The 26116-nt window shown below is 47.5% G+C and overlaps 1 protein-coding gene across 2 annotated transcripts in view; it reads left to right on the top strand.

The window, feature by feature from the left end:
* HCN1 (hyperpolarization activated cyclic nucleotide gated potassium channel 1) overlaps positions 1-26116 on the top strand; it is an 893359-nt gene that overhangs the window by 704752 nt on the left and 162491 nt on the right. For both annotated transcript variants that reach the window (XM_085631226.1, XM_085631227.1), the window contains exon 6: positions 21349-21589. In XM_085631226.1, coding sequence (XP_085487352.1) covers positions 21349-21589 — 241 coding nt within the window. The remainder of the gene's footprint in view (positions 1-21348; positions 21590-26116) is intronic.

The following is a 26116-nucleotide window of genomic DNA, read 5'->3' as shown; positions in this document are numbered from 1 at the left end:
ACACCAAGCGCCAATATTTTCCTGTACATATCCCCCAAAGTGTTTGCAGCTCACAAAAAAGAGGCCCTTCTGGTATCCACCTCTGGAGAGTTAGAACCCCAGAAATGATAAAAATGTGGAGTATTACATTTGACAAGTAACTACACCGAGGTGTATGTAAGTAGGAGTTCTCACAATCAATAAATTAATCAGGGGCTTTTAAAGCACGCTACTCACCCGTGAGGGTCTCAAGGCGCTGGGGGGTAGCACCTCTGGGCCAGCCGAAAAGCCGGGTTTTGAGGCTCTTCCTGAGGGTGTGCAGAGTACATGATATGAAAGACAGGATTGCTATCAGAAAAGTAGTTCAAAGGGAAAACAGGTAGACCATTTTATGAAAGTTACCTCACATGTGGTGCATCTGTATCTAGATTGTGCATGAAATATATTAATCTTATGGGCATATTTACAAGGGGATTATGCGACCGGAACATCACTTTTTTTAAAATTCCGGTGCGAAATGCTCTGCTTCATATTTACAAAGCGGCGTTAAGCCACTTTGTGTGGCTTAACAATGCTTTATAATTATGATACCCTTTCATGCAGATATCTGAGTGAAATGGTCATGCAATGGGTGCTGCTGTGGGCATTCTACCCCAAGGAAGAGGTGTGGTGCCGCGGTCAGGGCGACTGACTCCGGAATCTGGGGATCACGGTTCGATCCCCGGCGGCAGATTAGCCCAGCACCATGTGACTCTGGGCAATAGCTTGCTTAATCTTCCCGACGGCCCCCAGCACCTAGAGACCCTTACGGGTGATTGTTCGTGCTTTACAAATGTGGATTATTATTGCTTTTTGACGCTGCCCCTGATTTACAAAGATGTGTAAATCTGTGAAAGCACCAAAACCTAACGCCATTGGCGCAACGAGAAGAAATACTTTTATTTCTCCTCATTTTTTCACACATAGAAAGAGCAAATCTCAGTTAAAGATTGTGGGCCTCTTTTATGAGGCCTATTGCAGCACTTTTGCACTGCCGAAATGTCACTTTTTTGACGTTCCTTGCCGCTGCATATTTACAAGGCCATGTGAAGCCACTTTTCATGGCTTTTCATGGCCTTGTAAATATACGTGCCCCTTTCACAGAGAATACTGTGTGAAAGGGGCATTCCATGGGTGTTGTTGTGGGTGTTCCCACGCAACACTCATGGAATCTAAAGATTCCCACGAAAATGTAAACCTGGGAATGGCTCACAATCTAACGCCACCCCAGGTGTCATATTTGGGAGGCAGAACGAGGAGAAATGTTTGCATTTCTCCTTTTTTTTTCTTTTTCTATGTGAGCGGGATTCTGCAGCACACACTGAAAGAGGAAATCGCCTGAATAGATTGATTTTGCGCAAGAAGGTGTCCATACCTGCACAAAATCAATCAGCCTCGCCATGCAGGCACCCTTGCACCATGGCAGCCCATTGTTGGCCGGCGCAGGTGGAAACGACAGGAATGTGCGGTATCTCATAGATGTGGCGTATTCCTGCCATTTTGTTTTGATGTAGGGCAACGGGGCAAGATTCCTTGCGGCGCTGCCTAGTGCCAAAGCCTCATAAATAAGGGGCACTGTTTAGCTGCAGGAAGGTGTCCCTTTCTACACATAAACAGTCATTCCTTGCAACACAGACACCTTGCACCATAGTGCAACGATGCCGGCCTTGCAGGGAGGATTTCCTGCAATGCTGGCACTTTTGCACTATGGCGCAAGGTTGTCTGTGTTGGCGCTAGACAACTTTTCTTTACACCAGCACAAGGGAAAATAGAGGGGTGTGCAGTGTTCTTGTAAATACGGTGCATCCATGCATTATTTAAATGACGCAGCTTGGCGCAGCAGATTTGCTTGCAGCGCAGCACTGCATAATTTCATTGCAAACATATCCCTTAGTTCCTGTCACCCTGACCCGCTCCTTCTTTTTATCTGCTCTTACCGTCTTGCATAATATTTAATAGCTGTGATATAAAATACAGTGGACAGCGGTCCTAAAATAAAGAATTAATGCGGAAGCTAAATTAGAAATGTCAACATAGAATGAAAGATTGGATTTTTTTGTTTAGGGAGCCGGCGCACCGCCAAAGATGATACCGATGATGAGTTAAACATTTGATAAAGGAGTATTTCTTATGCTCTTTTACTGCAGGCTAATCTAGCTAACTCCTGCTGGAGTGTTCACAATTCATATGAGCCCCCATTTCAGATAGCTATTTCAGGCTTGCAGTCTAGGTTCTTGTGAAAATTACACCTACAAAGCGGGGAGCTTGGTAATCTCTGTGTGCAGCATTTTAAAAAGCCTGCATTATATAAAGCAAAGCTGTGAAGGAATGAATGACCTTTTAAGAAGCAGACAGGATTAGCACACGATGAATGAGCTAGTATTGCCCCGATGGTAACAGAGGGTCTTCTTAAATCCCCAGTCATGTTCACACAGGAGGGCTGACTACTGTCTGAGCCCAGCATTAAAAGCTCATATGCTCTAGTCATGAAAATCCTGATATCAGGCCCGAATGCCTTTAGTCTGGTTGTGCATTTCTAAACTAATCTGGGCGTGTTTAAAATTGGTTTTAGCAGCATTAACAACATGTAAATGGGGAAGATGAGTTTTTTCAATTAGTACATTTTATGCTCAAAGTCTCAGCGGTTCAGCTTCACAGCACAAACAGGTTAAGTTAAATGCCCCACAGTAGGCACTTGTGGAAATTGTGCATGGACAATTAATGCAAGGTAATGCCATTCAGTGTGTTTTTCCCTAGTTTATGGTTCAAAGGGTACCGGGGGTCTATAAGTTAAATGTTACCAGTGTACTGCAGCACATATTGTGCCACCACTTAAGTGACAATGCAAAACATGACTGCAGGCCAGCCACCAATTCAGCATGCCAAAATAACCCCTTTTGCCAGGCCTAAACCTTACTTTTAAGCACTATTAAGTCACCCCTAAGTAAGCCTTAAAGCCAAATGAAGCAGGGGACATGTAAAGGTTTGGTGTGTAACATGTCCTTACAGTGACAAGTTCCCAAAGATTTTTCTCATTGTATCAGGTATAGCTCTCCCATAATAAAGCATTAGGAGTCACATTTAAAATTAAATAATGTTATCTCCACCTAGGAATCAGGGAAAAATCTAATGCTTGGACTTTTTAAAATATTTATTCCAAATCCAATTCACTGGTTAAGTCATATTTGAACTAAATAAAGTTACTCTTTTGCCTGCCTAAAGCCTGCTGAAGCCAATTTGAAGGAACTGAATAGCCTTTGATGAGTTGTGAACTTGCTCTGTGAGCTGATACAAAGGCTTTGGATGTGGGAAAAATGTTCTGTCCCTCTCACAGGATAAACATCTTGGCAGGGCCCAGAAACCCAATTAGCTTCAAAGAGGCCTACCTGGTCACATACAGATGCGGCTAACATCTGGGCTTGATCCCTCTTTTGTCTTTTAAGCCACCCAAGCACCAATCCCAGACGGAGAGCAGCTGCCCCCAGAACTTATTTTGAGTGGCCACAGAGAAGGGGTGATTCATTTTCCTGGCAACACATCTGAAATGGGCACATATGCTCTGCAGAAGTGAATAAAGTGTTTGCCCTCTTGGCTCTAGGTAGAGAGGGGCACTATGGGAATGTTTGCAAGAGCACAAACAGGAACTGCTGCACAAGTGGGTAGTGCTACCCCTGGGATCTTTTTCCATTTTGGGTAGGTAGGGGCAAGTAGTCACCCTCACCCACAAGCTAGTGCCTAGCATAAATAAGGTACTCCTGGGCACCCTCTTCAGAACACTGCTGGACCTTTGTAAGACAGACGAAGTATGACACCTGCTGTTGAGACCTGTGAGGAGAACCGTAAATACTGTACTTGCTCCCACATATACCCAGGAACATTAAGTGGATTCAGAGGGCCAGCTGGCTCTCCTCCCCTTAAGCCATAGTGATACAAAAGCTGCATGAAGCCCACTTTCCTGAAAGAGTCCAGCTATCCATTTTCAACTGGATCTGCCTTAGACCCTGCTGGTGGCTTCTGTTCTGATACCAAGTGCTGTTCACGAGGTCATGGATTCCTTAGCTGGTGTCAGGCTATACTCTTCCTTCCTAACACTAAAACCTGGGACTTAGAAACCTTTTTAAAGGGTATTTACCAGGAGAACTGGCAGAAGACCAGGATCAACCTGCCAAGCTGCTGGAATGGTATTTTTTATTGTGTTGTGTTTTTGTCTTTTTTTTTTTTTTTTTTTTAAAGTTTTTATTGAAATTAGGCAAATCAAATAATACAGATTTTGCGGCTGTGCGATACACAAATAACCAATCAGTAGCAGCACTGTGACATTTCCGGTCCTGAAATAAACAATACCACACCATGAATGCAACCGACAACAAGACCCCATCTGCCAATCCATCATCAACACCTGCCCGAACCTGAACCAGGGGGATCCCTGACCCGTGAGCTGTCTCCAGGGTACTAAAGACGTCCCCCTCCCCTGCCCTCATTTCTAACATGGGAAAAACGCCACGCGGTGTACAGTACCCGACCCCAGGAGCTCAATATCCCCGCGTCAACACCCCAGCAGGACCCCTACATCTTCGTAATAGTGGGTTGGCACGACCTACCCCACTCCAGTGGGAGCTATTCCGGGATTCGGGGATGGCGGGGTCGAGTCAGGCAAGCCTGCAATGTATGTTTTATAAGGGCCCCAGATGTCCCTAGGACGCGCTATCGTTGGGAGGAGACTAGAGTAGATCTCGCTATTCGTGCTGCAGAAAGCCATGGCTGTAAGCCATGTCTTGGACGTGGGAGCTGTCTTCCTCCCCCAGTGCTTTGCTATCTCCCGCTTGGCCAGAAGAAGCCCTAGAGAGGCCAGTTTACGGACATTCTTTGGGAAATTGACCGTATAACCCAGCAGTGCGACCTCAGGAGTGGGAATGAGTGTAAGCCCTAGCATCTCTTCTAGGATCTTGTGAACCTGAGCCCAGAATGTCTGCAGTCTCGGACACGTCCAGGCCATGTGTGCAAAATCGGCATGTGGTGCAGCGCATTTCCAGCAGGCGTGCGGCCGCGCGGGATCAATGGCGTGGAGTCTAACCGGGGTCATATACCAACGGCGTAGGAATTTATAATGTAGGAGTTTGTGACGGCTATTCAATGACACTGTGTCGGTGACCTTGCAACATGCCGTCCATTGTTCATCCGTGATAGGCCTACCAAGGTCTGTCCCCCACTCCTCCCGCGCACGATCATCCGCACAGGGGACCCGCGCCGCGCACGCCCTGTACAGCTTGGAAACAATATGTGCCCCCGTATCGGCGTCAATCAGGATGGTGAGAGGTTCAAGGGAGGCCGGCTCGAGGGGGAATCCCTGAATCTCCGCCCGGGCGGCGCAATAGAGCCGGCGAAGAACGAACCGGTCCATGAATGTAGCGTCACTTAATCGCGCGTCCTCTGACGCCGAGAAAATGTGCCCACCCGGGTACAAGTCCCCGATCCTGGTGAGGTCAAATTTCGTCAACGTTCGTCGCACCAGTGCTTCATCCGTGCCAGGCAACAGCCCCGGGTTGGGTATCGGGAGGGAAGACGAATACAGCAGAGGCTGAGCCAAATAGCGCGAGAGCCTGTTCCATGCCCAGCTGGCGGTAGACACGGTTTGAATGTCCTTTGGGTCCCTGGGGACACCTTTGGGCAACACCGTCGACAGGCGACCCGGGAGGACAAAGTCCGCCTCTGGGCGAAGGAATGGGATCCGAGCATCAGGGCGATACCAGGCATAGGCATGGGCACACTGAGCGACTAAATAGTATAAATATAAATCCGGCACTCCAAGGCCGCCACGATCTTGTGGGAGTGTGAGGGTCGCCCAGCGGATCCGGGGGTGTTTCCCGCCCCAGACCAGCCTAATCATGAGGGACCGCAGTGTGGAGAAGAAGGCCCGGGTCAGAGGGATAGGGATGTTATTGAAAAGATACAAGAATTCGGGGAGCACTATCATTTTAAGAATAGCTATCCTGGCGGACATAGAGAGCGGGAGCCGCAACCACCCATCCACCTGAGTCTCCAGCCGCGCAACCGCGCAGCCATAGTTGAGGCGGATGATTTCGTCCGTGTTCAAATGTATTTGTATGCCCAAGTATCGCACCGAGTCTGAGCACCACTCAAGAGGGAACTCACATTGCCATGGGGAGGTGCCGATAGTCAGTGGGAAGATGATGGACTTATGCCAGTTTATGCCCAGGCCCGAATGGCTACCGAAACGAAGGATCTCCTGTATCAAGGGGGCCAGGTTGGCCTGCGGCTCCCTGACATACAGGATTGTGTCATCGGCATAAAGAGAGGCCAGCAATGGGCCCGTCCGAAACTGGAGACCCCTGTGGAGGTGCCGCTCTTGGAAATGCCGAATCAGGGGGTCCATAGCCAAAATGAACAAGAGCGGTGAAAGCGGGCAACCCTGCCGCGTACCGCGCGTGAGTGAGAATGGGCGAGAGAGCGTGCCGTTGAGACGCAAACGGGCCGTAGGGCGACTATAAAGGAGTCTGACGGTCGCCAGGAAGTTCATGGGCATGCCCATGCGCTCCATGACGGAAAGAAAGAAAGACTACTCCAAAGAATCGAACGCTTTTTCGGTGTCTAGGAGGATCGCGGCAGCCGGAGTGGTCGGGTTAATTCTGTGCAGAACCGTGAAGAGCGTTCGCAAATTAAGCGGCGTCGAGCGGCGGGGGACAAACCCGGACTGTGCGGGCGATATAATGAATTCCACCAGCTGGGAAAGCCTGTTGGCCACTATTTTGGCCAAGATCTTATAGTCAGTGTTTAAGAGGGAGAGGGGCCTGTACGACCCACACAATGTAGGGTCCTTATTCGGCTTCGGGAGCAGCACAATGACCGCCTCACTAAGAGTTGACGGGAGGGAGCCACGTTCCAAGGCCTCCGCATACACTTCTATTAGCTTGGGCGCCAGCAGATCCGAAAAGGCCTTGTAGAAGTCAGCGGAGAAGCCATCAAGGCCCGGGGCAGAAGAGCCCCGGAGCACCTTGATCGCCCCCCGCACCTCCGCCACCGTTCTAGGTTCCGCCATGAACTCCTGCATGCCCTTATCCAGGAACACCAGAGCGATTTCAGATAAATAGGCCGCACGCGCGGCCGCGGAGTCACCCAACTTGGTGGTGTATAGATCTGTGTAGTAGGCCAGGAACTCGTCCCGGATCTCAGCGGGCGTCGTGCGGAGCTCCCCGTCCGTGCCCCGCACCTCGGCGATCAGGGACTTGCTGTATGGTGGTCGCAAGGCCTGCGCTAGCGTGCGCCCTGGTCTGTCCCCCTCTCCATATCTACGCGCAACCTGGTATTTCCCCAGATAGAGGATCTCCCTGTCCGCGGCCTCCCGGAAGTCAGATAACAGTCGTAAGCGCCTGGTAAATACCTCGTCCGCGGGTGCTTGCTGCGCCTCAGTGTCTAGCGCGTCTAGCTGTGTCTCCAGTTGTGTTATTGTGGCGCGCAATACTTTTAGGACCCCCGCGTGCTTAGCAATGCAGACCCCTCTGATGTATGCCTTGAACCCATCCCAGAGCACTGCCCACGAGTCCACCGAGCCAGTATTTATGGTGAAGTAGTCCTCTATCGCCTCGGAAACCTCATGCACAAAAAGGTCATCCAGCAGCGCCCTCCCAGGGAAGCGCCACTGCCGCTCAAACCCCTCAGGTCGAGGAACGTCTAAGCCAAGTAGGACTGGAGAGTGGTCCGAGTACGTTCTCGGGAACGTCCTCAACGTGCGGAACCAAGGGGACAGGCCCGGGGAGAGGAGCCAGTAGTCAATTCTGGTCCAAGTGTTGTGCTGCCCTGAAAAGTGTGTGTAGTCAGTAGTGTTTGGGTGTCGCCTGCGCCATATATCCGTCAACAGGAATCGACGGCAAAGGTCCTGGAATGCGCGCCTTGCCCTAGGCTTAGAGTCTGTGGCCCCAGAGGTGCTATCCAGCCCCACATCCAGCAACATGTTTAGGTCGCCGCCCAGCAAAACGCCAGCCGGCGCCAGGGTTACCAGATGGGCCGCAAGCGCATTGAAAAAATCCGGGGAATCAGTGTTGGGGGCATACACACAGACAAGAGTAACAACATGGCCCATCAAGACCCCCTGTACAATACAGTAGCGCCCCTCCCTGTCCCCTAGGAACGTTTGGCATTGAAACGCGACTCTCTTATGGATCAGCACCGCAGTGCCTCTGGCGTAATTACTATAATTAGCGAAGTATCGGTGAGCGCCCCAGGAAGCCGCAAAGCGGGAGGGCATGGGGCCATGCAGATGAGTCTCTTGGAGAAAAGCAATGTCCACCTGATGCCGATTTAAGTAATGCAGTACTTGTTTGCATTTACTCCGGTTGTTCAGGCCCCGGACATTCCAAGTCATTAACGATAGATTGAGAGGAGCTTCATTCAAACCTATGTGGGCCATTGATGCCAGTCAGCAAGTGATGGGAGCAGCAAAATCAGGATGTCACTGTGTATCAATAAAGTTCGTTCACACATAGCCGTAGTAGTAGAATCAAAATTGCTTACCCCAACCCCCCTCCCCCCGCCCAGCCAAACCACGCAAACGTGAGGCAATCCCAATTCTGGAAAAAAAGAAGAACATAGCTCTAGGCAGGAATACCCAGTGTAACCAAACAACAAAAAGTAGAGCATCGTAACAGAAAACGATCCCAGCGGTTTCAACCAAAGGGGGGTGACAACGATCCGCAATCAACCCAGCGCTGCAGAACCAATATACTCCAAATGTTAGTACGTCCTCAAATAACCAAAGTCCAAACAGTGCAAAGTTCAGTAACGGGCGCAGTCTCAGCCGACACCGGAGGATGAGAACAGGTCCTGGCTGCCCGCAGACCCACTACCAGGGGGAGACCGTCCACCCTCATCTCCCCCCGGCGGGCCCCCGCGCGGCTTGTAGGTACGGCAAAACTCCTGCACCGCAGCGGGATTGTCAAATAGCCGAGCTCGGCCATCAACCTCGACCCGGAGCCGGGCCGGATAGAGCATGCCATATTTAAGGCCCAGGTTCCGGAGCGCCGCCTTCACCCCCGCATACTTACGCCTGGCCTCCTGGACCATGGCGGTGAAGTCTGGGTAGAATGAGAGTCTTGCACCTTGCCAAGTAATCTCGCCCTTCTCTCTGGCAAGCCGCAAGGCCGTGTCACGGTCTCGGAAGTTCATAATGCGGGCAATCAGGGGGCGAGGTGGGAGCCCCGGGTTAGGCCTCGGCCCCAGGGAGCGGTGGGCACGCTCCACCACGAAGCCAGGAGTGAAGGAGTCTCTCCCAAAGATATCAGCCAACAGTTGTTCCACAAAAACATCCAGCCGGCCCGTGGCCGTGGACTCCGGAACCCCAATAATCCGTACATTGTTTCGCCGACTGCGCGATTCCAAATCTTCGTTTTTGCTGGCCACTTCCTTCAGTATGCGCTCCAATCTGTCCACCCTTTTGATCTCCTGTACCGATTTATCCTCCACTGCCGAGATCCGGGCCTCAGCCTCTCCCAAACGCTTGTCATGGGCCTGGATTTTGGCCCCCATAGTTTCCAGCGTCTTATTTAGGGCGTCAAAGCGACCATCCAGGGCCCTGAAGCCGGCACGCATCTCCTGTAGCCAGTCCGGGGCCGGAGCCTGGGTCGTCGCGCCGCCGGTTGCCCCATCAGCCGGGTCCGGCATGTCAGGGGGGTTATCCGTGGGCTGCTCAGACAGTTTCTCGAATTGCAGCGTTTTCTGTTTGGGGTCCTTGCGACCCATTCTCACAACCGCCAGACGTGTGGAGCGCAAGGGAGGCAATGGTGCGATGGAGCCAATCTGGTCTGGACCACTGATGATGGTGGGCCCACCGGGCACCGGACAGATCACGTCCTCACTGCGCAGCAGGCAAGAGCCACGACTCCGTGTAGCCAGCAGGGCCCCAATGGAACATCAAGTGCGCCATCGCGATGTGGTCAGCAGCCACGATTCGGCGCCGCCGGGAGGGGCAAGGGAGGAACGCAACAACCAGCCGCGGAGCACATGGCAAAACCCGAGAGGGCCCAAGCGACGAGGCCGAGACAACCCGGGCGTCGGGCCCAGCGCAGGGCCCCAACCGCCCCCCCCCCACCGCCAGCAGGCCGTCCCGCCACACCTCCCAGGCTCCCCGACCGGATTAGTCCGGGGCCCCAGGGAGGAGACAACGAGTGAGGCCGCGGCCGGAGCGCAGGGCCAGAGCCGTGCGCCCGGTCGCACCCCGGCCCGCAACGGCGTAGGGAGAAAGAAGCGGGCCCCCGCCAGCCAGCACCCCGGTGCTCAATGCCCCCCCCTCCGAGCCCCCCGGGTACCTGTCTCTCGGCCGCCCGCCCTCCTCGCACTCGAGTCCCCCGATCCCGGATCAGCCCGCCATCTTGGGCCTCAGGATGGTGTGCTCATCTCCGGGCGCCCCCGCGGCCCGGGAGGTCCGCTCTGTATCCCAGCGCACTCCGGGGTCTTAGTAGGGTCAGCGGCAGCGTCTGGCGTCCCGCGCCCGCATCAGGAGGGCGAGGAAAGCAGGGTTTGCGCCGGGTCGATGGCGGAGCTTCAACGCCGTGCGGCCATCTTAGCCCTCGGCTTGGCCACGCCCCCGTGTTTTTGTCTTTTTAAATGTTTTAGTACTTCTAAATTCTATACACATGTTCTTAAGTTGAGCCCGACTGCTCTGTGCCATAGTTGAGCTCAAATACCAAGGGTTAAGCTCAGATTTAAATTACTGAAACATTCACATGACCTTACAAAAATATTAAAATATTTACTTGTAGTTGATTAAAATCCACCCCAATTATTAGTTCACTTTCTCACAGTATTTCAGCAGAAAATCTGCATTAGAAAGTTATGCATTGTGGTTAAATCTGAATACTAACCAACTGCCACAGAGAACACCATCCACCCCTCCAAGATCTCTGTGACACCCTTCCAGACTACTTCCACAACAGGATTGCCACCTTCCACCCCCCTCGTTCTCCACAACCTCAACCAACCAGTGCATACCAGCTAAACAATTTACACCTGTTCTCTGCTAACCATCCTGACCACCACAGCCATCATGACTTAAATCCACTCCGAGGTGCCCACAGACCCCTGCCCCACCACCTCTTCAACCCTGGTGCAATCCGAATTAGCACAGAACTCACAAGCATCCTTAACACCTCCATCTCCACAGCAACTTTCCAGGACAAATGGAAACATGCAAAGATCGGACACTCCTATAGAAACCCACCGCTGACCCCACTTACCTCAAAAACTATTGACTGATCTCCCTGCTCCCCTACCTGGGCAAAGTACTGGAGAAACCCATCAACCAACAGCCAACCAAATTCCTGGAACAAAACCATCTACTGGATGCCGGGCCGACCACAGCACTGAGACCACGCTGACCTCCGCCACAGATGACATCAATCAATCAAGAAATTTGTAAAGCGCACTACTCACCCGTGAGGGTCTCAAAGCACTGGGGGGGGAGGGGTGCTGCTACTACTCGAAAAGCCAGGTCTTGAGTAGCCTCCTGAAGGTCAGTAGGTCCTGGGTCTGCGTAGGAGGACATCAGTACTCTCCTTGACCGGGGAGAAATTGTGGCTCTGATCTTCCTTGACCTCTCTGCAGCTTTTGACACCATCTCCCACAACACCCTAATCAACAGACTCTACAGCATCAGCATACAGCAAGACTCCGTCAAGTGGATCGCATCCAGCTGCCTCCCTTCACCTCAGTAACCAAGAACATCATATGTGGTGTACCCCAAGGACCTTCTCTCATCCCTGCCCTGTTCAACACCTACATGACCTCCCTTGAAGATGTCATCAGATACCACAGCCTCAACATAATCTCCTATGCAGAGGACACTCAACATATGCTCTTGCTCACCGAGGATCCCGACAACGCCAGACTCAACTTCTCCAACACCATGACCAACGTAGCCAACTGGTAATGAGACAACTGCCTTAGACTCAATTGTGACAAGAGAAAAGTACTGAGCTTCGGAAACTCCACATCCGCCTGGGGCCACAGTGTGTGGCCAGCCGAACTGGGACCCACCCCCAGCAACAGATCAGGCGTTCATGTTCGACAGCCAACTATCCATAGAACAACAAGTCACTGTGTTCACCTCCTGCTTCCACTCATTCTTCAGAAGGATCCCAGTCGATACCAGAAAGATGTCACTCAGGTCCTTGTTATCAGCTGCCTCAACCATGGCAATGTTCTTTATGCCGGCATCTTCACCCAGCTCCTTAAGAGACTCCAGAACATACAGAATGCTGCTGCCAGTCTCATCCTGGCCTTCCCCAAAATGTCCCACATCACCCCCACCTCAAAAACCTTCACTGGATCCCTATCCAAGAGAGATGCCAGTTCAAGATCCTCACGCACACCCTCCAGGGCCATGGACCATCCTACATCAAACATTGACTGAGATTCCATCAGCCTTCCAGTCACCTTTGCTCATCATCTCTATGCCTCACACAGCTGCAGCCATTCCTTCTCCTGCATCGCAGCTAAGACCTGGAACGACCTACCCCTCTACCTCTGTATTGCACCCTCCCTGGTGGACTTCAAAAAGACACTCAAGACCAAGCTTTTGGACTGAGACACGGCTTCCTCAGTGCCCATATACCTCTAGGGGTGACAATGACGCTCTATTCAATTACTGTTTGACTGATTGATTGAACATGGACTTACAAGCCCTATTTTGTGCAAGTACTAGCAGCGGCTGTAGCTTTAAAGTAACATTTATGTATAAACACATTTTGTCTCTAATCTCTCATAGGAACTAACTACAGACATGATTTTGATAGGGGCTTACTAGTTAAATTTAATAACTGCAATGGAAAGTTGGTTTTAATTATGTACCTGAGCGAAATCGCTTTAAAATGCTTTCATGTTACTGCCATAATTTTTTGTCAGTGTTAGCAGACCACTTAATACTTCTCCTCTAGCAGAGCATCCCATGGTTCAGAGCTAATTGCTGCCCTTCACACCTCATCATCCTTGAACTAACAACCTTCAAAGACTTCTCAGAACAATTTCCTTTCTGGTAATTTAGCCAAGATCCACACCAGGCCTGTGTGTTATTAAGAGTCATTATATGTGTTGCCTTTGCAAGGAAGGAATTTTAAAGACACAGAGATGCTCCTCACTTCTTGGCATCAGAATACATGATTTTTTCATGCTCAGGGAAGTTGCCTGTCCTTGGGTGGAGGATGGATAGAGGAGGAGAAACATTTAGAGTAGTGCTATAGAACAAGACACAGTGAAATTGCAGTTACATTAAACCATGTTTCAGATTTGAAATTGTCCATATTATACAAAACGGTCAGTACCCATTGATACACAGTGGTGCAAAACACTGTTGGAAGGGGTGCCCAAAACATGCCATTTCCTAATAGTGGTTCAGAAACATTCCTAACCCCATTTAGTCGTTCAGACAAATATTCTAGTTTGCCAAATGGGTTTAGTGTAGTAGTAGTAGTAGCAAACCTTCTGATATATTTACCAGGAGGGTTTGTGACCTCAGTTACAAGAAACATTATTTACTTTTTTCTTTCTTTCTTTCTTTCTTTCTTTCTTTCTTTCTTTCTTTCTTTCTTTCTTTCTTTCTTTCTTTCTTTCTTTCTTACTCTTCCCTCAAATTTGACATAAAGACTAAGCTTTGTATTTCTTTTGATCTGAAACATGATGGCTATCACCATGAGTAAGGCTGTGCAACATGTCGTCTTGACATTACTGTGCACCATTATTCGATTAGGAAATAAATGAATTGACATAACCCCTGGACTGCTGGTCTGTTCGCTCTGTGGTGAGCTGAGTATGTAAATATAAATATATATAAAGCGATTATATATTATTAAGTTTCCACCTAGTGACTCGCTGAATTCAGGGTGGGTGCTTTCTCCGTAATGCGAATGTGGACTCGCTTTCGATTTGACATACTTGTCCCAAGGGACGACACGGAGCACTCGCGGGGAGACTTCCATCAATTTATTGCCACAAGTTTTAGCATTTCGCCTTCTTCAGTACTTGTCAGTGGCACATCAAAAGCACAACGATTTTTAAATGCAAATACTGTACTCCCATTGGAGGGTGTTTTCAGAGTCAGTGTGAGAGGACTACTGCCATCACGTTATATACCTATTACTTCCAACAGACATATATGTAAATCACTGGTTCCCAAACTTTTGACTCCTGAGGACCTCCATTGAGTCACTACTGGAAGCCGGGGACCCCCAAGCAATTTAAACATGGTGAAAAACAAATGTCGGTACCCGCATTTCACATGTATAAATGTCCGATGTAGTCTCAGATCACTAATGAATCATCAAGCCTTTCATAGACAAATGGAAATACTGGTGCTTTTTGATATTAGCTGCAAAAAATGGTGAGTTTTTTGTGTCACAGTCTCACAAACCTAGAACACCATAGACTTTAGCACAATATGCTACTTGCTGCTCGCTCGATTCTGCTGGAAAGCATTTTTAAAAACTGTTAGTATTTTGTTTGCTGCTGATACGTGAGGTTGAGAATAGTGGGGATGATAACATTGTTTTTTACTGCTGATAGTAGCTTTTAATCCTTTTAAAATACACACCAATTAGACCAGTAACCCGCACTTTAAAAACTACCCTGCATCTCGCTGTTTAGCGGAAATTAGTGACACTCGCATCCCCAATCAGCGCCATTTTGGTCAGCGCTCTAGTGGTTGGCCGCAAATAGGAAGGGCGATGCAAGCATGCACAAACCTAGAACACCATGGACTTTAGCACAATACGCTACTTGCTGCTCGCTCGATTCTGCTGGAAAGCATTTTTAAAAACTGTTAGTATTCTGTTTGTGGCTGATATGTGAGTTTGGGAATAGTGGGGATGATAAAATTGTTTTTTACTTCTGATAGTAGCTTTTAATTCTTTTAAAATAAACACCAATTAGACCACTTACCTGCACTTTAAAAACTACCCTACATCTCGCTGTTTAGCGGGAATTAGTGACACTCGCATCCCCAATCAGCGCCATTTTGGTCAGCGTTGTAGTGGTTGGCCGCTTAGCATACGCCTCCCTATTTAGGAAGGGCGATGCAAGCACATAGCGCACGCGCGTAGCGGGCACGCCAATGGCGCGCCGGAGGTGCGCCAGAGGCAAGCCCGTCTGCGCCCGTCCGAGCTCCGGTCGCGCTCAGCTCCAGCCATGCTGTTCGTTCCAGTCAAGGACATGGCAGAATAGGCTACTCTAGGGAACAACTTCTCTACATCGGTGAGAGGGTTGCTAGGGGGAAACAAGTAGCCTTGACCAATAACAGTGATATATTAAAGTGTGGCCTGATTAACAGCAGGTCTTTGATGAAGCACCACCAGGAGGTGTCCAATTTGTTAGAGTGCATGGACTTAGATGCGCAATTCCTAACAGAGACCTGGACTAGCACCGACTCCTCTGTAGAGTTGGGCTTTGCTTGTCCAGGAGGGTATAACATTTTCCATAAGCCATGGTCTTCCAGAAGAGGAGGGGGGTCGGGGTGATCTTCAAAGAAAAATGGGATTTTACTTCACTACATGTTGACGACGTCGAAGGTATTGAATTATTGGGCTTTTCATTGCAAGAGGAAGGCTACTAACAGGAGTAGTCTGTTATAGACCCCCAGGTCTAGATACCCAATATCAAGTACTGTTCGACACTATCGCCGCATTGACCCTAACACACTCAAGAATGGTTATACTAGGGGGGTTTAATCTCTGCGATAACGGGAATCTAGGACCCCATCTGAGAGATCTGAGGCGAACTTGCGAAAGCCTTAGCCTACACCAACTGGTACATCAGCCAACCCTTCAAGAAGGGCATACCCTAGACCTCCTGTTTGCTAATCAGAATGAGACAGAGGTGATTGATGTCCTGCCCCAAAGCTGGACCGACCATTTCCTAATTCAGGATAACACTGCGTAGACTGTTGAATAATATGAATCGGTCGCTGACCTATCGTACGGGAAGAGAATGGGCCAAGTTAGTAAAAAACAGATTACACCCGACATTCACAGATCAGAATCTCTTTGCCCCTAATGAAACAGTAGGGAAAAACTATCAAACGTACTGTAATTATATAAATCATACCCTGGACCTGTTTGTCCCCGTAAAAAGACTGAAGAACAGGAAGAAACCCTCAGCCCTTTGGTATAGTGAGGAGTTGAAATTGATGCATAAAAAATGCAAACAGGCTGAGAGGAAATGGAGAAGGTCATACATGGAGTCAGATGCACAAAGCTCCATGCGGCCCGCGGAAAATTGGTGCCCAGCGCCTGGGCCCAGCTCTAAAGGCTGCCCTGACTGCCCATGACCTGTGACCAGCCTCCAGTTACATGTGACTAAACCGGCAGTCACAGAGGCCACCAGCCCCCTACACTTTTATTGCACTGCAACCCTCCAGCAATTATTTATAATCTCAGCCACAGCTGCCTGTAGTCTGCACTTCTGAGAACCAAAGAAGAGAGCTCCTTTTTGATTGCTGTCTGATACTGCCCCTCCTCAGCCCTACTCTACCTGCCGCCTTGAAGACCCAGGGCTGAAGGCAGCAGTAAGATTTGAAGAAGTAAAGTAAGGAGATTTGGGAAAATATAGTATTTACCTAGTTGCTTCACCACTCTTGCAGCTAGCATCCTCAAAACACACACACATGCATGCACCCACATATACATGCAAGCACACATGGACACACATGCACACACAGGGGCACACATACACGAGCTTGCAATGTTGTCCGTGTCCCCCCCCAGAAATATTGTGTCTTCTACCCTCCTGCGTCCAGGGGTGCGCCTTCCAACATGAAGAATGGCGGGTCTAGAACTGTACAATTAAACACAACTCCAAGTTTCCACCTGGATTCGTTTTTGAATTTGACATACTTGTCCCAAGGGACGACACGGAGCACTCGCGGGTAGACTTCCATCAATTTATTGCCACAAGTAAATGCGTTTCAGCAAAGGTCCTGCAGCAGCCCGACCATGCCCACCAATCAGGATCAGTGCAAGTACATGGGTGCAGGACCCATTTTAAATATCCAATTAGATGGAGTCAACTGATAAAGGTTTCCGAAATGACTCACACACCTCAGATTCCAATTCCACAGGGATTTATTGCAGCAACGCGTTTCACCCCCTTGGGGCTCGGCCTGAATACAATTGCACTCTGCCCCATCACCTTTAGAAAGAGGGGAAATCTCATGATCTCATAGACATACTAAAAATCAAAAAGAACAAAAAGAGAGTACCGATCATGTCAGTAAGTTACATTACAAACTTCATCTTAATATTGCATATTGTTGATTTCGCAAGAGAAAGAATATATAAATAAATGATTCATGATAATACAGACAATCAAGAAGTGGTACATGCATACATACTTTTAGGTGAACAGCATGATGTGTATATGCAAGAGAGGAAAGATGCTGAAAGAGCAAAATGTTGTGAATGGCAAGGAATGCATAACGTCCCATTATATATCGTTCACCCAAACCACTAGAGAATGCCAGTGCATTTTTCTCCTGGTGTCAGTTCATATCCAACAGGAAGGATATGTCAAATGGATGAAAGTGGCGAAGTAGTTCGCTCTGATAGAAAAAAACAGGCTGTCGTATTTGTGTGTTCACTATAATTTCCAAGAAACTATTAGGTAAATGAAGAAAACACAAGAATAAATTATCAAATTATGGGGAAGGCAGTGCTAGTGCCATATGATGTGGGAGAGGTTCTTTTTCTCTCTTCTTGCTTAGATAAAAGGCCAGTTGCACATGCCAGCTGCATACAATCTAAAGAAATTATGAATAATGAAAGTTTATAATCAGTAGACAAATCAATCACAGAAACCTACTGGCTTGCAAAATGTCCTAGTGCCATTAGCCTTACAGCCCTCACAAAGTACTGGCACAGAAATACATAATGTCTATCACCCTTCAAATCTCCTATTTTCTTACACCCCAAGCTCCGTGACAGAATGACATTCCTTTAGTTACAACTACAAGTGAACCAGACAGCATATCAGGTTGTTAGTTTCACAATCAAACAGAACCCCTGCAACACAAAATGCTGCAGCGAAAAATTAATAGATCCAGAGAACTCAAACCACTGGGCCCATGTGAGCTGATATGGATGTGCAATTCCTTGTCTTCTTTCAGTCCTACAGGGGATTTGCTCACAAGAGGAATAATGAACTCTGACTCCAACACCGTGAGTCTCTTCTCCCTGTCTCGTCCTCGTGCACTCTTCTGCACCCTGTCAATTCCAAAATAAGATAGTAAATCAGCATTTTTGTTATGTGCTCTTGCCCAGTGTCTAGTCGCTGGGTAATTTGCATCGCAATTCCCACATGTAAGTACTCTCGTTTGTAAGTGCTGCCCTTGCATGCCTTGCACCTGCAGTGCATCCAAAGTTTGTAAATGAGGCCCAACATATACGTTTTATACATGTATAAATAGACATATGACTATACACACACACACATATATAAGTAGTTAGTTATATGTTGATAGCTATCGTAGGACCTAGTTTCCATAGGAAAAGCATTTTTTTACTTGCCTATAACTTTGGCATCGTTTGACAAATCCTAATGAAATTTTCCAAAACAAGTGTGCCCGTGATTGATTCTAGCTATGCATGGAAAGTTTTGGGCCGATCTGTCAAGTGGGGGCCGAGAAAAAGTGGTGGGGGGCAAAAAATGACCCTCCCATGTTAATTACCATAGGGATTTTGAACCCGACTATAGCCCGAACCGCTGAATGGAATTACACCAACTTTGGCAGAAAGGTAGGTCTTGGTTAAGAAAGCACCCTTTTTCTTATATGGTGTAAATCCGTTCAGTAATTTTAGAGTTATTAAAATAAATCCAAATTTGTATATCTATCGACGAAACCCTGCCGATCTTGCGCAGAGATCTGATAGGCTGGGAATTCTTCAACTAGGAAGTGTAGGCAGCCATTTCGCCTTCAGCCGATTCCCCAAAAAGTGTTACAAAAAAAATAAAAGGGGCAGAGTAGGAATACCCTAACCCACTAAGTCTGGTCCTGGAGTCCACCTTTTTTAAAATATTTGTGCCAAAAAACCAGACAGAGTCCCGAATTTGGCGAAACTTGAAAGAAAAAACGAGCACAGTGTCCTGTCTTCTTCCTACTTTTCGAAATAGTATTTTATTAAGTGTATTGAAGTTTACTTTCCTGGATGCTGTTATCAGTGATGTGATTTGAGATGTCATGAGTGATGTAATATTTGAGGTCATAAGCAGTGCATTGCAGGGGGCGTAAATTATAGTTAGCTCAGGTAACTATAACTGATGAGTTTCAATGGTTTAGTGTGAGTGAAATGTGAACCTAACTATAATGTCCCTGTAACCTTGTCCCTCCTACATTTACTATAAAGCAGTGTAGCTACTTGGGTAGGAGAGGTAGAGGTCTCCTGCCTTACGTTTGTGAGTTGCATTTTTTAGTATGTGAGTTGAAGTACCGTAGTACTACTTTATATATTCAAAAGATTTAGTTTGTCAATCGAGCACTGTCTCTGCATTGCATGAACAATCACACATAGTTTTGTTTTTTATTTAAAAAGTAGGTATTCTCAGATTAAAATTAGGTGAAGCGGTCAGGAAAATGTAATGTAAATAAGGTATACAAACACGCAGTAGTTACTCTGTGGTTATTCACAAATGTTCCAGTGCTTGAGGTACACACAAGTCAATAGTGGTGGTATCAGACCCTTTCATCTTTTTGAACTGAAAAGGACCCTCAAGCCAATTCCATGAATGAATATAGCTGTACCAATAGACGAAGAGAACCTGCAGTTCTGGCACAAAAGTCTCAATGGTCACTCTGTCCACTGTTGATGGCACTGTCGTAGGCCTAGGGGGAGGCAGGAGACTGACGTACTCAGTGCATTTTGCTTTGTCCTGAGCACTACATCCGTTGGGGAAAATTATCATCTGCATTGCAACATAAATCATCTCTCTCACACATGTCCAGGACCTTGATTGCCACCAAAGAAACACACCTACTAGCAAAATTACAAACTGCCCGACTACGTGTTTTGGTGGTGCAGGAGCGGGCGGTATGCCACCGCTACACCCCGTAACCACAGAGACCCACTGCCACCCAGATTACGACTTAAAAGTGTTATGGCGGGTGGACACTGTGGCAGTCCCGCAGCGGTGCCTCTTTCAAATGGGACTGCACAACAAGGTTCCTGCACCGCATGGACTCGGAAGTCCATGCTGTGCAGGAACTGGTGTGCATGCACACAGGGAAACACATGTCATGCCCCCCTGTGTGCATCCACATGTGGGGAAGGCACAGGGTGCCTTGTGGGCCCCCCTTTGTTTTCTCTCTGCCATGGTGTGCATGGAGGCGGACCCTCCATGACCCCCTGATGCGGCGAGGAAATTCGTAATATGCTTGGCAGGACGGCCGCATACTGCGGCTTATGACTGCCACAACACCACCAGGAAATGGCGGTTCCCTGGTGGCGGCAGGGGTCCCGGGCAGTTCGACCACCCAACTCATAATGGGGTAATTGGACCACCGGTGCGGAAGTGGCTGGATAGTCACTACTGGTCACATGCAAGTCTGGCGATTCTCATACCGTCAGACTCCTAATCAGGGCCAAAGTGATAACAATTTTCTTCAAAGTAAAAGTGAAAGGGCAGGAATGCACCATATTTATAGAATACGGTGCATTCCTATCCTTTCCCCGCAGTGCAGGGACCCTTGCATGATTTTCGCTGTCTTGCCTTACTCCATATCTATGAGAGCATTCAAAGTCACATAAAGTGGCTTTGCGTGACTTCATAAATATGATTTCGTGATTTTCACAGGTGAAGCGTCACTCAAAAGTACAGTGAGGAGAAAAATTTCTCAGTGCCATGCTTCTGGTGCTATTTTACCTCAAGATATAAAAGATATGCATGCATGGCCTACTGCCATGTGTAAAAAAAACTTAAATGTTGCATTAAATCCTAGAACAAGTTCGGTGGCTGAGACGGGTACCCAAATTACAAGGTTTATGATTGAAAGTGTATGCAAACCCTTGTTCAATATATAACCTTTTCCTGCGCGTTCCTTCTGAACTGAAACCACGCATATGTGGAAGGAAACGTTCCTTTCAAATTGTTTCTATGTGAAATGGTTGGAGTATGCCTAATAGGCATTTTCAAAAATGCTATACCTGAAAATGTAAATGCATTGGTCTTGTAACTGATATACTAATTTTGTCATTTTTTCCACTCCCTAATTTTTCATGCATTTTTATGACAGTAAGTAGTCAATATAAGACGTGTAACTATCTACTTTCATTTTGTTCTCTTTAGGAAATAGTCAACTTCAACTGCAGAAAGCTAGTCGCCACAATGCCTCTTTTTGCCAACGCAGACCCGAACTTTGTCACAGCCATGCTTAGCAAGCTGCGCTTCGAGGTCTTCCAGCCTGGCGATTACATCATTCGTGAAGGAGCTGTGGGGAAAAAGATGTATTTCATACAACATGGAGTCGCTGGTGTCATTACGAAATCCAGCAGGGAAATGAAGCTGACAGACGGCTCTTACTTTGGAGGTTAGTGATTAAAAGCCGAAAGGCATGGATTGTGGTGGTAAAGGCAGAAGCCTGTTTCTTGGAAAAACAGAGGGGCATATCAGAAAGGGGAGGCGATAGAATTATTGCCGCTTTTGCGGCCGTTTTCAGCCGAAAAGCGGCGATAATTTTATCGCCTAATTAGCAAGCTCACGCTAACGCGTGAAAACTTGCGATAGCGTAGGAATTCCAAATGCCCATCTTTGCAGATCTAATGAGATGCAAAAGTGAACGTTCCTGACCTGACATGACAGGAGAAATGTCGCTAAGTGGCATTTCTCCTATCATCAAGCCCCACGCTATGAAGCATAGCGGCAAGAAAAGTAGCGATAACCCCTGTTATCGCTACTTTCCTTACGCCTGCTTCAGGACTGACTTAGCCATGATATCCTATGGAAGGTGGATATCATGGCTAAGTTTGTGTTCCCCTATCATCAAGCTAACGCCACATTGCGTGAGATTATCGCTGGGTTTCAAGCGATAATCTCACGTTTGGCAGTTAGCGTGAGGATTTTTATCGCTTTTGAGATAAGCGTTGCTAATAACACGCTTTCTCAGCGATAAAAATCCACGCTAGCCGGCGATAATTATCCTAGCCCTAAGTGCACTTAGCGATAATTATCGCCGGTTGTTGCTGATATGCCCCAAAGTAAGATGAATAATGTTTTACCCTCCAATAATACCCTCAGAAATATGTCACCTAAGTAGAGAACTTCTTGTTGAGTGCTTTGTACAATTTTGGTGTTATTCAGGGCGTTTTTGTCTCTCTGCGACAAGCCATTAATTCGTTATTCGATCCGGAACACACCTATTGCGAACTATGGGGCATATTATCAAGCCAGGCGATACAATTATCGCTGCTTTAGCGGCAGAAAACTGCCGCTAAAACAGCGACAATGGGCTTGATAATATGCTCTATAGAATTCCAATTGAAGCCCATGTTAAATGTGAAGGACATCTAACCTGAGCTTCAATTGGAATTCCATAGAGCATATTATCATGCCCATTATCGCCGTTTTAGTGGCAGTTTTCTGCCGCCAAAGCGGCGATAATTTTATCGCCTGGCTTGATAATATGCCCCTTAATACTTTGAGTGGGCTGTGGGTCTGACCCTTTCCACTACGTTTTTTTTCTACCTGTCTCTTTCAGCCTTTGACTTGGGAATTTGTAGTTCATACCTTGGCTCAGCCTAGTGAAGTATTACCTATCACCTCATGCTATTGGCTCTCTGATTCTATCAGTTTGCATTGAAATGCTTGAGGGGCTACTTAGCTGTAGCTCACTGTCGCCTCTGTTAGTCCCTTCCTGTGTCTCGCTCTAAAGTGCTAATTTTGCATGTGTGAATACATTCAAATCAGAAATATTGGTTTTGCCAATGCATGGTATAAGTCGACATGCTTTGATTTTTTGTTCTGACAGTACAAAACAAATTATACATTGAACCACAAGTTGGGTGTGATATAACTTCTAAGAAGAACAAGAAATATAATAGAGTGCTTGAATTAATCAAGACCACTGCCATTGCCCTCAGAGATTTACACTGCATCATGATAATTATGACTATGGAGGAAAGTACCAAGGTTATACAAATAAGCCTTGGTCCCACCCTAAAAATGAGCAGTTTAGCTTGGATGTCAACATGTTCTCTCTGAATGAGAACAAAGAGAATTGCAAATCTGACCCTTATAAGTGAGGTACAGGTTGAATCTGTATGATTCTTCTTACTGTGCGAGACCTATATTAAAAATCTTTAAAAAACGTAGGATGGGCAATATATAGCAAGAGGAGGCTTGTGCATTAGCTCATGTTCGTCTCCTAGAGGCAAAATGAATTGGTTCTTTCTTACATTAAATGAATACTATATCCTTACTCAGGTTACCCTTACTCAGGTTTTTATACTAAGCCGTGTGGACTACTGCAATGATCTGCTGATCTCCGCAAATGAGGCTATGCTCAGCAGACTGCAGGTAGTCCAGAATATGACGGCGCAATCGGTCCTCAATGCCTCTTTTAGTACTCCTTCCCGTCCTTTTCTCTCCCAGCTCCATTGGCTGCCAATACACCAGCTGGTAAAATGTAAAGTTTGCTGCACTATCCATAAGGCACTATTGAATCTTGGTCCCACCTATTTCTCTGAGAAATTTACACCTTACCTACCTCTCAGGTCTCTCCGTTCAAGTTCCAAACATCTTCTTCTGGTTCCACGAGTCAGGAAGGCCAGACTAGGGGGGAAGGCCCTCTCCTATCTTGGCCCCCGCTACTGGAATGAGCTCCCTCTGCACTAGAGACAATGTTCAGACCACCTACAGTTTGGGAAGTGACTGAAGACTGCCCTTTTGTGTCTCTGATTCAGTTGTAGTAGCAGTTCTGTGTCTATGCCATCCATTCGAAGCGCAGAGGTACCCCTTTGGGGGTCGATTCAGGCGCTATATAAATAAATATCTAGTGAAGTCTACATGCAAAACCGTTTGAATTAATCTCTTTAAATGGCAGAGGAACTGAATTGGATTTTCCCTTTAGGGACTGAACCATGCTTAAAAGCAATACATATTCACTACATTCATTACTGATAAAGAATGTGCACCCCTGAGGAAGTGAAATCTTTTATTGTGAAACTTGTGCTCGATGTTATGGTTAAAAGCATGGGAGAATTGTCTGACTCACTTAGGGCCTGATTACGAGTTTAGTGGTCCTGCAGCAGCAGAGGTCCTCCACCTTCCTCTGTACGACTGCCAAACCTGTGGTGACACCTGGTCTGGTGGGTGGTGTTGCGGCGTTGGCCTGACTGCGGGGGTCTGTAGGGCTCATAGAAGAGCCTATAATGCAGCAGCCAACTGCCACATCGTGCAGGAAGTGGGGGTGCAAAAACAGGGGGGCACCTCATGAGCCCCCCCACATGCACCCCCGGTACAAATCTGGCAGAGAACCCTTTAGGGCCCCCTTTGTTGCTTTTCCTCCACCCTTTTCATGGCGGGATCACCACCATGAAAAGAGCGATGAAAATGCAACTCATAATATGCTCGGCAGTGTGGTTGCAGGCCGCCAGCCCAGTGGGATCCTTGATCCCGGCGGTGCCGGTGGTCTTGTGGCAGTCTGACCACTGCAATCCTAATATAGTAGGTGATCCCACTGTGTGGCGGTGGGCGGATCACCACCACGGGTTTGGCAGTCATATGGACTGCCAAACTCATAATAATGCCCTTAGTCTAAAGTGGAACTCAGATCTGTAACTCACCAAAGGTCCTATTTAGAGTCTGGCAGGCAGGGTATTCTGTTGCAAATACTTCGGAGTACCCTGTCTGCCAAACCTTCGGATCACATTCCTCATTTAGAGACTGGTGAACCTTATGTTTTCAGTTGACAAATCCCCCATTGACTGTGTTAATGGAAAATTTCCTCCTGCGGCGAAATGGAGGAGGGGTCATCGAAGAAGAACATTACATAATCTGTCCTTTTTCGGGAGATAGAAAACAAATGGTGATCCCCACGCACTGGAAAATAACTCCCAGAGTGTAGAGGTCATTCCTTTTTTTAAACAAACTCTCACTTTGGGAGTTTGTTTCTGAAAAATTGTAATTTTGAAAGGTTTGACGAATGGCTGTCAAAGCAAGCTGTAGCTGTCCATCAAACTTTTTGTGTATTGAGAGGGACTGCTGTCACTGTGGCTCCTTTCAATGTACGGAGATGACCGCTGGGCCAGCATTCATCTCTGAATTTAAGAGACCAGGTAATGTCCTCCTTCACCATGATAAACGAAGTACTGTCCCTCTCGAATAGTAAATCAGACCTTAAGTCTAAGAAGGATCTCAGTTGTCTGTTCCACTTAGTGAAGGGTGAAGCTCATCTTGTGTATGACAAAGTTACCCAGTAGGAACTGAATATATCATTTAAAACAGTGTTCCCAATGAAACCATTTCAATATATGTTACCAGTGTTTTTATTCATGTGTAAAGATATGTTTGTTGAGAGAAATAAGGAACACTGTAGGAAAATGCCTCTTTTTGAATGATCCCTCCCATATTTTTAGCTTGATGCTGCTGGGACTCTGTTAACCAGACCCCACTGCATATGCTATGACCCCTATAAACAAGCTATGGTACAAGTGTATGCAGGATCTGTTGGTTAAATGTCACTAGTGGATTTTAATACACATTGTTCCACTGCTAGAGTGACAGAACAAAACATGACTGAAGGCCTACCACTTTAGCCTGTTGGTGCAATTTTAAAATTGTAAAGGCCAGATAACGATGTCAGTGGGACCACCACCGGCAGGCTGTCATTGGCAGTCCCACAGACATACAATACAGGCCATCGGTCCGACCACCACATTACAATGCAGGCGGTCGGACAGCAGAGGTCGGGGTAAAGACCGCTTCCTCTGACAGGATTCAAGATCCTGTCGGGGTGGGAGTCGAAATCCTATCCCTTCCATGGAAACAATGACTGCGCAGGCACCGCCGTAGGGATGAGGATGTACCTTTCTGACTTCAGTCCGACCTCCATGAAAAG

Source organism: Triturus cristatus, chromosome 2_1 (assembly GCF_964204655.1).
Source record: "Triturus cristatus chromosome 2_1, aTriCri1.1, whole genome shotgun sequence".
Classification (NCBI taxonomy): domain Eukaryota; kingdom Metazoa; phylum Chordata; class Amphibia; order Caudata; family Salamandridae; genus Triturus; species Triturus cristatus.
Note: the sequence above shows the minus strand (reverse complement) of the source record. Positions and strands in the feature narration are given on the sequence as shown.